This window comes from Xiphophorus couchianus, chromosome 13 (genome assembly GCF_001444195.1).
Source record: "Xiphophorus couchianus chromosome 13, X_couchianus-1.0, whole genome shotgun sequence".
Classification (NCBI taxonomy): domain Eukaryota; kingdom Metazoa; phylum Chordata; class Actinopteri; order Cyprinodontiformes; family Poeciliidae; genus Xiphophorus; species Xiphophorus couchianus.
Window position 1 is genome coordinate 30,167,479 of NC_040240.1, and position 12,069 is coordinate 30,179,547.

General features: G+C 38.3%; 1 protein-coding gene across 3 annotated transcripts in view; it reads left to right on the forward strand.

Moving 5' to 3' along the window:
* Window positions 1-12,069, forward strand: part of col22a1 (collagen, type XXII, alpha 1) — an 80,604-nt gene that overhangs the window by 52,450 nt on the left and 16,085 nt on the right. For all 3 annotated transcript variants that reach the window (XM_028036126.1, XM_028036127.1, XM_028036128.1), the window contains 16 exons: window positions 445-498; window positions 574-627; window positions 716-769; window positions 852-905; window positions 1,346-1,450; window positions 5,052-5,096; window positions 7,732-7,809; window positions 7,896-7,931; window positions 8,012-8,065; window positions 8,226-8,270; window positions 9,456-9,491; window positions 9,585-9,698; window positions 10,009-10,062; window positions 10,228-10,281; window positions 11,652-11,705; window positions 11,864-11,917. In XM_028036126.1, coding sequence (XP_027891927.1) covers window positions 445-498; window positions 574-627; window positions 716-769; window positions 852-905; window positions 1,346-1,450; window positions 5,052-5,096; window positions 7,732-7,809; window positions 7,896-7,931; window positions 8,012-8,065; window positions 8,226-8,270; window positions 9,456-9,491; window positions 9,585-9,698; window positions 10,009-10,062; window positions 10,228-10,281; window positions 11,652-11,705; window positions 11,864-11,917 — 945 coding nt within the window. The remainder of the gene's footprint in view (window positions 1-444; window positions 499-573; window positions 628-715; window positions 770-851; window positions 906-1,345; window positions 1,451-5,051; window positions 5,097-7,731; window positions 7,810-7,895; window positions 7,932-8,011; window positions 8,066-8,225; window positions 8,271-9,455; window positions 9,492-9,584; window positions 9,699-10,008; window positions 10,063-10,227; window positions 10,282-11,651; window positions 11,706-11,863; window positions 11,918-12,069) is intronic.

Below are 12,069 nucleotides of genomic sequence, written 5' to 3' on the forward strand. Positions count from 1 at the left end.
CAGTTTGTATTTAGGTGTGGATGAAAAGCAGCAAACGTTTTTGAGTATGGCAGGTCAAAATTGCCAAATTACAAAAATATAACTTGTGAAATCATTATTTAAACGGGTCATTACTAATTTCAACAGATGACAATGCAGAATTAATTTGTTATATTTTGAATTAATTATATGTGCCTCTATTAAATGTTTTGATTTTGTTTAAAAATGACATATATTTATTTCAAGATTTTATCAATTACTCCGTGTTCCTTTGCTGTATGGAGAGTGAAGAGTGCCAAAATACAATAAATAAATAACTTATGAAATAGTTATTTAAATGTCATTCATTTGTTAAAAAAAATTGGCACCATTCTCTCTCCATATATAAGACCCTGAATGCCTTTTATTTAGAGCTACTGTAATTCTTACAATGCAGCTCTGCTAAAATACGATGTTTCCCTTCAGGGTCCAAGAGGCTTACCTGGAGAACAAGGTTTCCAAGGACAACTAGGACCAACTGTAAGAACCCTGTATTTTTATATAGCTCCATCATTTTGTATGAATTGTTTCTCATTAGTTTTTGGGGTTTTCTAGGGTCCAAAGGGTGACACCGGACTCACAGGGGAGATTGGCCGTGTAGGAGACCCTGTAAGCTGTTTTTTTCTAAAATAAGTCTTACATTGAGAAATAAACTGCGCTCTAATCATATAGTCATCACTTTTATGCTTATTCCCAGGGTCCACCTGGTGCGGCAGGATCCCAGGGACCACGCGGTGCACCAGGAAGTGTGGTAAATAGCTTTTTACATTTACTCCAAATCTCTTTTCCAACATGAAAATCGATTCAGTTTGAAACAACCCATTTTTTTACAGGGTATTCCAGGCATCATTGGGCCTCCGGGTCCAGCCGGACAGAGGGGAGATAAGGTGAGTGTGTTGTGTCTGGGCTGGATGTCCTCTGTTTCTCTGCCAGTCCTTGAATTTGTTTCACCACATCAGCAGCGGGGAGGATTTTTCACGTTAGCGACGCAGAACACGTCCACAGTTTGCTCTCTTTTTGTTTTCTAAAGCATTTACTGTCCCTCCGGTTTCTTGTGTGACATTAAAACTACAACATCATGTTCCAGTTTCTCATTTCACCTGCTGTGATGTGTGTTATCTCTTAGTGGATGTCACAGTTTGGCTCTCAAACTTTGAGTCAGGGATGAAAATCAGTCATCAGAGATGAAATCGGCTGGGAAAGGAGTGGAAATCGCACTGAATTCATAATGCAATGCAATAAATAGATCTGGAGCACCTGATTCCCTGTAAGAGCTCACAGCAGACAGTAACTTTGCTTCTTCTTTCCATTCAACTGTTTGGAATAGGGAGAGCAAGGTAAACCAGGACAATCTGGTTCCCGAGGCCCACCAGGAGAGCCTGGTATCATCGGACCTCCTGGAGCACCTGGGAAGGGCAAAGATGGCCAAAACGTAAGATTATTAATTCATTTATTAATTTAATAATAATCACAACAAGATGTTCCTCTTTCAAGTGTTTCAAGAGTGTTTTGCAGGAGATATCCTGGCATATTTGTGCTTTTTCTCCAACAATATTTATTACAGTGTAGTAAATGTACACTGTAAAAAAGGGTGAATGTACCGTAGAAACGTGAGGTAATTTTCTGTTAAGTTTGAACAGGTTTTCCAGTTTACAGCTTTTCGAGTTTTCTACTTTATATCAATGTGAGGTACATGGTAAAATACATAAAATTTCAGTTTTTAATCTATAGAAATGTTTGTGAGTGTGCCAGGAGCTCTTCCGAAGAACCTTAAATTTCAGTTTTAGATTAGCAGAAATGTGAGTACATGAAACACGATGAACTGTCAAATCACGGTAAAAATGCGTTTTAGAGCTCACAGAAATGTTTGTACAATTAATTGCTTTTCTTTAAATTTTTCTTACATTGTACTTTTCTGGAAGTTTTTTTTGTGAAGAGCAAAATTGACTTCCGTACTCTAGTCCACGTCAATCGATTCCCACCCCTCTGCTTCACTATCACGACTCTACATTAGCTCATATGTCTGTTCATTCAATAAGTTAGTAGCAAAAAGAATTTTTAAATTGAACATTTTGCTTATTTTGTATGGTTTTCGATTACAATATTGTGATTAATTACAGCCCTGTGATTAACTCTATTTCATTTTCTTCGAGTTTCACCAGTCAGCTGACTGGGAGGGTTCAGCTGCTCTGTGCAATAAAAAACTAGAAAAATAAAAACCATGTTTTCACCAGCACTTCTCTGACGTCTCAAGTCTTGAAAACAACTTTTTAAATTAAATAACAGGTCCAGCATATCAATGTCGGTTTGCAGTCTTCAGCTGGCTGCTTTCCATAATCTTTACCTAAATGTATTTTCAAAGAATGAATCAAATGATTTTTTGCTGCAGAACAAAGACTGGAATTGCACCAGGTTCTTCATAAACTACAGTATAAACTGTCAATTCAACTTAAATTTACCCTCACAAAGCTGCTGCTGCCAAAACTCTGGTATTAAGTTGAGGTCAAGTTGCTGGTCATGACTGACATTTTTATAGGTCCTTCTAATCCTCAAATTTCACCACCTTCACACATATCAGTGGATGTTTATTATTTTTGTGTTGCCTCAGTTATGCTGAGTCATCCAGCATTTATTTGCTGTTTTATATATAATGCCTTAATGAAAGCATGGACATGAAGTCAGACATGCTTGTGTAGAAATGAAAAGCTTTTGGTTATAAAAGGCCATTAAACTTTATTTAAATCCAGCCTTCACATATTTATCTTTGTTTGCTGAAATCTCTGAAGTGAATATTCTGACTTATCACAGTTACGGTTCTCTGGCAAAGTATTCACACGCCTTGAAGTTGCACGCATCATATCTAGTGGTGGGACCCGATTAAAATCGAGTTAACAGTAATTAATTATTAAACCATATATTTACAAAGTAGGCAGCAGGTTCAATTCAAAAACCCTGTTGCTGCTAAATTATTGAATAAATGAACCGCTAGTGGGCTAAAGAGAAGCAGCTTTGTCATCCATTGTTGTTGTTAGCAGATGTTGCTTGTGCGTCAGATTTACAGCCGTACCGGAAACAAAACACAAAAGTTCCTGGCTGGAGTGCGAGAAATTGTGTTAAATTTTATAATGTATGCAAACAATTCCTAAAAATTAAATGCGTCAAGGTCCCAGTCATAAACATATCACAACCACAAAGTTTTAATGTCATTTATTGGGCTTTTTCTTTGTGGTAGACCAACACAGGATAGTTAGTAAAATTGTATTATTGTGCAAAGAAAAGTGTGACGAGTGTTTGTGTTCAGATGTTAATCTGACATCTTTACCTGTGTTCGGCTGAATCTCAGTATAATTGTAGTTTACTAGTTAGAGAGAGTCAATAATAAAATAAAATGAAATTAGGTCCAAGCTTACAGTCCAAGGACTTAGTTGTTCTGATGAAAAATAAACTTTTTGGCCCACATGAAGAGTGTCGTGTGGTAGAAAACCAACGTTACACATGTCCCTGAACACACCATCTGCACATGGTTCACATATTGGTAGCACCATCATATAGAGATGCTTTCCTGAAGCTATTACAGGGAAGCTGACCACAGTCAACCTCAATTAAGTCTAAAAAAAACTTGAGACTCCCTCTAAAGACACATATAGCTGTCTATTTTCATAATTCAAACACCAAATATATCTTAATATTTAATAATACCCACAATAGTAGCACAATCTTAGTGCTACCACAGAAGCTAGCATCTACAGTCTTCCGTATTTCCAGTCTTGGATAAATAGAATAGAATAGAATAGAATAGAATAGAATAGAACAGAATAGAATAGAATAACTTTATTCATCCCAGCAGGGAAATTACTTCGCAGTTACAGCACAGAGACAAGACACAATAACAACTACTGCTGAGTAGTAGTTGTAGATAAAATAAAATATAAAATGCTATAAATTGTAAAAAATATAAAATGCTGTTAATATAAAAAGCAGCTTAGAGCAGACCTTGCAAAGATTCAAAAAATGCAGATATGTATATGTAAATATATGTACAGCAGTGTGCCACAGTGCAGTTGTGCAAAATTGGACTGATTAGTGCAGAACAATGATTTAGCTTTTATTGTACAGTGAGATGGCATGTGGCAGGAAGGATGAATGGCCAGTTGGCGTCAATAAATGGCTCTCCTGGATCGGCAAATGCCAGCTAGAAGCGTGGCAGTTAGCATTGTGGCTAGGTGTTTCAGCTTCGGCTCTGTTTTCTTTGGAATATTTTAGAAAAAAATCCACAACTAGGTGGATTTTTGTGCAAATAATTTAGTCGCGTATTTTCTTTTGCGAATAGACTTTGGGTCCACCATGTATATACAAAAAATTGAAAACCAATTAAATGCTACCTTGTTTTTGTCTGCGTTAGGAAATCCTAATAAAACATGTGGAAATAAAAAAGTGTGATAAATATGAAGGGATGTGAAGAATTTTGCAAGGGAATGTATTAACTTTGAGTTTTTAATGTTAAAAAGTATTTTTCAAAATAAATAATAATAATAATACAAACAACTCAGCTATTTCTTTAAATAAGTTTAAGATCTGAACATTAATCCACAGTCAAATTAAGTCCAAATGTTTCATGCTGCACTTCTGAACCTTTTGTGTTCCACATGTTTCCTCCCTGTAAACATGTGCGGCTCTGCTTGTCAAGCCACACAGTAACACAAACATCTGTCTCTGCAGAAAATGAGCCTAAGTGGCAGATTTAGTTGCACACCACAACACGTTCCTTCAGACATGCGTCTGTCCTGCTGACAAGGCGCAAACAGGAAGGACGCATCGCATTAAACCAGCGCAGGAGCACAACAACTGTGGCCTGCAGCACTTCTGTTGTTTTACTGTTGCCAGGCGCTGCCAGGAGGCCCCGCTGGAGCAACACGCCTGACGGAGATTTTGGCAACGAGCTCAAGTTATTGATTTAAAAAAAAAAAAGAAAAAGAAGAAAAAGTAATTTAGTAAGTGCAAACAGTTTGATTGTTTTTATTTGTGCCCTACAGGGAGAGCCGGGACCACCAGGGAATCAAGGACTACCTGGAGTCAAGGTATAGTGATTTAAAAACATTTTGTTAATTAAGTTTTTAAGAGCAGCAACTTTTTCACCCACACCCGTATTCCTTCTATGTGGAAACTGAATATTTAGTCTCAATGAGGAAACGTACAACTGAACATTAGGGCCAGGCTCATTTGGAGAGTAAAGTCATAATATTATGAGAATAATAATAATAACAATAATAATAATAATAAAGTGATAGTGTTACAAGAATGAGAAAATGAGAATGAAGTGATATTATGAGAGGAAAGTCATAGTATTAAGAGATTAAAGTTGTATGACAGTAAACTCAAAATAATACGAGAACAGTCTTAATTATGTGAGATTAAAGTCACAATATTGCCAGAATAAGGTGATAGTAATATTAGAACAAAGTGATATTACGAGAATAAAGTCATAGTAATAAAGTCATATTATGTCACTGTTGTAATAATAAAGCAATATTTATACTACAAAAATAAAGTCATAATATTACCATAATAAAGATGTATATTTGGAGAATGAAATGGTGTCTTTATGGGAAATTCTCCATAGAAAATAATTAAAAATAAAATGTTAATGTAGCTGTGTAATTATTCTTTGGTGTCAGTTTTACAAATGACTTTAGCACCAGATTATCATCAGTAACGGTTTTGATCTCATTAAAATGACCTTTTCTCATAATTTTACAACTTCTGATAAGATTATGACTTTATTGGCAGAGTATTAAAAGTCTGATTTTAATACTTGCAGAAACTGAACCTCACATAAAAAACCCAGCATGGGTGGGGAAAAAAATGGAGATTTACTGATAAAATATTTCACCTGGTGATTCTAGTTTTTGCCAAAACTATTACATAAGAACAGCATCCAGAGTATTTTGTTGTACTTTATTTAATCTCGAAACAGTGTAGATATAGGGTTCATATTAAACTTTGTTTAGCACCTAGCATATTTGGCATCTCAGCAGTTAGCTTAGTTAGCATTTTAAAAAAATGCATACTCCTTTGTGAAAGTAGAAACCTACAGTAACGTTGAGGCTTCCAAACATTTCCTCATCCAGCATCTTCCATGAGGGATAGAGCTCAGCACCTCAAAGTGATCAAACAAAACGACTTTGCTAAATTTAGCTTAGCCGTCCTGTGTATCACTGAAAGCTTCATTCTCACTCAGTGCCCTGAAGAATCCAACATTTATCAATATGTTGTAGAAAACAGATATTTCCAACTGAAATATCTTTTTACATGTCTGTGCCGCCTCTCGGTGGGTGTTCGATGGTAATTTGAACATCCATCTTTTACCGGAAAAAGTTCGTTTTGAATGTTTTTCCTGGAGTAGCAACTTCCACACCAAAAGGTGTAGCTTACAGCACCACCTGGTGGACAATCAAGTAGCCTACATGTCTACAGCAAGAAAAGCTTATTTTGGTAAACTTATCAAATAATCATATGTATATTTCCTCTTCTGGTGAGTAAGGGTTGGTCTTCAGTGTCCTGTCTGATGTGGTGGTCAGTGACGTAGGAGCTCCACAGGGAACTGTGCTTTCTCCCTTTCTCTTCACCCTGTACACCACTGATTTCCAGTACAACTCTGAGTCATGTCACCTACAGAAGTTTTCTGATGACTCAGCGGTTGTCGGGTGTATAGGGGATGGAGGGGAGGGGGGGTACAGGACACTGGTGGACAGCTTTGTGGAGTGATCTGACCAGAATCACCTGAGGCTCAACATTAGTAAGATCAGAGAGATGGTGATTGACTTCAGAAGGAAGAAGATACCTTCACGGCCACTAAAGGTCAAAGGGGAAGTGGTGGAGGAGGTGGAGGATTACAAATACCTGGGAGTTGTAATCGGCAACAGACTGGACTGGGCATCTAACACTGACGCTGTGTGCAGGAAGGGGATGAGCAGACTCTATTTTTTAAGGAAGCTGAGATCCTTCAATGTGTGCAGCAAGATGCTGGAGACCTTCTATCACAGTGTTGTTGCCGGCGCCATCTTCTTTGCTGCTGTGTGTTGGGGAAGCAGCATCAGAGCCAGCGACTCTAATAGACTAAATCATCAGGAAAGCTGGCTCTGTACTGGGACTAAGGCTGGAGTCCCTGGAAACTGTGATGGAGAGGAGGACACTGAAGAAGGTTCTGTCTATTATGGACAATAAACAGCAGCCTCTCCACCACATAGTGGACAGACAGCGGAGCACCTTCTCACATAGGCTGCTCCAGCTCCGCTGTTGTAGGGACAGATACAGGAAATCCTTCCTGCCACATGCCATCTCACTGTACAATAAAAGCTAAATCATTGTTCTGCACTAATCAGTACAATTTTGCACAACTGCACTGTGGCACACTTGCTGTACATATATTTACATATACATACTGTATCTGCATTTTGAATCCTTGCAAGGACTGCTCTAAGCTGCTTTTTATATTAACAGCATGTTATATTTTATTCTTATTTTATTTTGTCTACAATTGCTACTCAGTGGTAGTTGTTATTGTGTCTTGTCTCTATTCTGCTGTAACTGCGAAATAATTTCCCTGCTGGGATGAATAAAGTCATTCTATTCTATTCAGGTCCACATTAAATGTACTGTGGTATTTTATCATTGCTAACCAAACATAAAATATAATATTTATTTTTTCCTTAGGGCCCACCTGGGCAACGCGGACCCCCTGGATTACCTGGGGACAGGGGCTCTCCAGGGGAAGGGAAAGAGGGACCTCCGGTGAGAACATGATTCTGGGCCGAAATGATTCACCTTCAGTGGACTGAATCGCAGAGATCCATATGTTACTATGTTTGTTTCTGCAGGGGCCTCCAGGGAAAAATGGGGAACCAGGATCTGCGGTAGTTATTCACTAGATGAAGATTACAGAATATGTCTGTCTTTCTGCTGTCTATCTTCAGTCTGTGTGTCTGTCTTTCAGGGGTTGAGAGGCCAACCAGGAGTTGCAGGTGCTCAAGGTCCAGCAGGGCACAATGTAAGTTTAACTCTAATGAGTAACTAAAGAATAATGCAGAAATTTTGTTTTGATCTAACATGTCTGGTTTTTTTGAATTTGGTGGATGATTTTTTTTTTTGGTCGTTTCCAGATAACCCTTAATTAAAAATGTAACTTTTTGCTTTTGCTCCAAACTAAGGGTTTACCAGGAAGGCCAGGAGAAAAGGGATCTCAAGGAGAGCCTGTGAGTTTGCATGTTAACTGCTTTTGCACTCATGACTCAATCTCTAGGTTTTCTCATTTTAGAGCTCAAAGAGCTGTGACTCAAGTATCATCTAGCTTTTTCTTTAGAGAGAGTAAAACTCCTATCATCCAGGGAAGATCGGTACAGCATTTCCCATTTCGCCCTTTCTGGGCTCCCAGATCTTTCCTTGCTGAGCAGAGTAACATTCTCTTGTTTTAGCTGGTTAGCTCTATGATGTAACCTTATTTTGGGTGGTTCAACTCTGAATCATGGTTTCTACACATTCGGGACAGTATAGAAACAAATGTAAGTATTTTCTAAAGGTTGTAAATAGGGACAAAAAAAGAAAATAGTAATATAAAAAAAAATATCATTCTAGACTTTATTCTATATTCCATTGTTTAAAAGTTGTGTCCGTCCATCAATTAGTTTGTCACAAAGTTAAAGGAACAAGTAAATGTTGAATTTCTTTATACTGGTGAATGATGGTTTGTTTTTGGAGATATCATGGCCTACTTCAAGTGGTCCAATTTAGGCTGCATTCACACCAGCCCTCTTTAGTCAGTTTTAGTCCAGCTATAGTTCAGGTGCCGGTTTATTTGGGGAGGTATGAATGCGCAATCAGACCAAAAACATTTTACAAAATTGTCCTAACTAACCCCAAACCTCACCAGCTGAAAATGTAACAATGTTGTAATTTTGGTTCCCAATAGAACCAAGTCTACTGGACTATCAAGTGTGAAGGCTGACATTAATGAAATTAAAGTCAGCTTTCTCAAAAATGGTGTTGCAATTGATTGATGATCTAAATCTAGATCTATGCTGCTGTAACTGCGAAATAATTTCCCTGCTGGGATGAATAAAGTAATTCTATTCTATTCTATTCTATTCTAAAAAGGCAATTGATTACTTTTCCCACTTGGGGCCAGGTTTGTTTGGCCAACATTTCTTTCCTCCTTGAACAAAATCCTTTTTTCAAAACTTTGTTTTATAAAATCATTTGCATGATCATCTGAGACAGAAAAACTGAGTTTACTTGCTTATTGCTAAAGCATCTTTCTGGTTAGTACTGATTAAAGCATAATTTTTTATCCCTAAACAATTATTAGAAGTATAAATATCCTCACTGAATTCAGCCTTTAATCTTGTTTTGTTGATGACTGTTTTCTTTTTGCTGCCTCTCAGGGAAAATCAGCAGATCTATCCGACTTAAATCTGAAGGTAAGGAGATTCTCTGCCACATTAGTGAGAAAAGAATTCACATGGATTCCCTGGCCAACCACTTCATCACAAACCTGTCTGTGGCATCTTTAGGATATTTGCTCAGACTGCCCCGCAGGTCCACCCGGACCGCCCGGACTACCAGGAGTCCCAGGAGATAAAGGACACCAGGGACCTCCTGGAAAAAATGGCCAAGATGGATATACGGTAAGAACAAAGCCATTACCCTGGTCTCATTATTCTAAAGTTCTCCCTGGCGATTTAAAGTCTATTATAGTACCTTTTCACATCTTTAAGAGTTGTGTTATAAATGTGTCTTCACTAAATTCACCCTTTGTGACGAATGAGGTCCGAGCTTTGGCATCATTCGTCACCGTAGCTGTGACGGATGGCAAGGCTCTGTCTGCATCATTAGCTGCGCTTCCTGTGGGGGGCAACGGTGAACTATTAGAACCCACCAGTGGCGCTCTGCAATGTCTGCCTGGGTAGAAACTGATGGCTTTCTGTGCTATTACAGGGGCCCCCTGGACCATCCGGACCTCAGGGGCCTCCTGGAGGTGATGGCGTGAAGGTAACTTTACTCAGTGGCCTCAGTCTTATTGCTCCAATGGGAGAACCTAACAAGTTATTCATAAATCGGAAAATTCATATACTAGGTTACTAGGTGTCAAGATCTCTAGCAAAACTTAACATATTCCCTTTTCAGCAATTTTTAAGCCTTTTTGTTTCTCCACAGGGCATAAAAGGGGATCAAGGACCTCCTGGAGGTCCTGGAGACAAAGGAGAAAAGGTATATTCGTCATGAGTTCTCACATATTGTCTTTTTGGGGGGTTAACTGGTAGAACAAAGCAAAGTATTGCATAACTGTGAAGTGGACAGAAAACATGCTTCTTCTTTTTTTACAATAATAAAATGCGGACTGCCTTTGTGTTCACTCCACTGAGTCTGAACTCTATTTTGCTGCAACCAAAGCTGAAAGACTTTTGGGTGGTATTTCTTTCTCTTTATTGAAAACAACAATGTCAGACCAAACTGCACATGGCAATATGGCAGACATGGGAGTTTGCTCTGTCTGAGTAGAGAATGAACACCTGCTTGTACTTCAAGGTAGTGGCAACACAGATTGTCACAGAGAAAGTAAAGTGTAGCACAAAGGGTTGCTTGTTCTGTATTCCAGTAGAGAGATTTACAGAAGACAATGTGAAATTCATTCAAGGACAAACTGTGCAGAAGTGTGAGTGAATAAGTACAGAACAATCTAAAATCAAATCTTTGACAGTCTCCATCAGCTTTGTACATGTAGATGTATTCATTCTCAATATGTTTTTAGTTTGGACTTTGACCGGGCCATTTTAAAACATGTTTTAAAATATGTTTGTCCTAATATATATACCGTAGCTCTGCTTGTAATTGGGTGTACTGTTCAATTAGACGAGTCTTCTAATGGGTTTTCTTGTAGAATTTCTTACATTTTAGATGCATCCATCTTTCCCTGATAAAACCTATCCCTAAGGGATGATGGTGCCACAGTGGAGACTGTGTGAAGTACTAATTTTTAATTACATTGATCTCATCTGACCAGAGCAGCTATTACAGCAGACAGTATTGACCAATAATTAACAGGATTAATTTCAACAATCTGCTTATCTTTCACAAATGCCAGATTTGTGGAGTGCACCACGAACCATTTGATTGCTTCTCTAAGCTTCTACTAAAGTTTAGAGAAGCTCTACATCCCAAAGCTAATAGCTAAGGCTGTTAGCTTTAGTAGACAGACATATCTTAGAGATGTAGGAGAATGGCATATTGTTTTATAACCTAACCCCCATGTGTTCCTTGATTTTTATGGTGTGTTCTTTGACCGTTATGAACTTAAACACATAGGTGTTACTAATTAGGTGACTTCTGAAGACAGATTGGATTGGTGAGATGGGATTTATGGATTTTATTTGTATGAAAAGGTCAACATCATGTTGTCATTTCCTTTCTGCGTGGCAGTCGTACTCTACATGGAGTTGGTCTCTCACGTAAAATTCCAAGACCTTGATGTTTTGTAATTGTAGCAAATTGTGGAAAAGTTAGAAAGTTGTGAATACTTTTCTAAGGCACTACAGCTGAACTGGGTAGCTGTGTTTTAACCATCGCTGCTTTCATCACAGGGCCATCCAGGACCGCCAGGCCATCCAGGTCCTGCAGGATTAATGGGTGCTCCTGTAAGCAGCTTTTTTAAAAACTTTTTATAAATAGTGATCAGTATTTACAGAACATGAACATTTGGGATTTTTTTGCAAATAGGCCACATTTATTTGGTGCTATAGCATGGTTTTCTATTTCTGTTGATCTTCACTGACACTACATCTTTATTCTTTAGGGTAACGACGGCCAACCTGGCCAAGTTGGACCCCCAGGCCCCCCTGGAGAAAAGGTCAGGCTGCATTTGCTGTACTCTCCTCTCAGAATGTTCATTTCCCATATGTCATTTTGTGCAGTCTCTAGCATGTAGGTCAGCCAGCACGCGCAGTAATAGCAGCTATTAATCATGTCTTGTTTTTCTCTGGTGACCACGGCGGGTTTGTT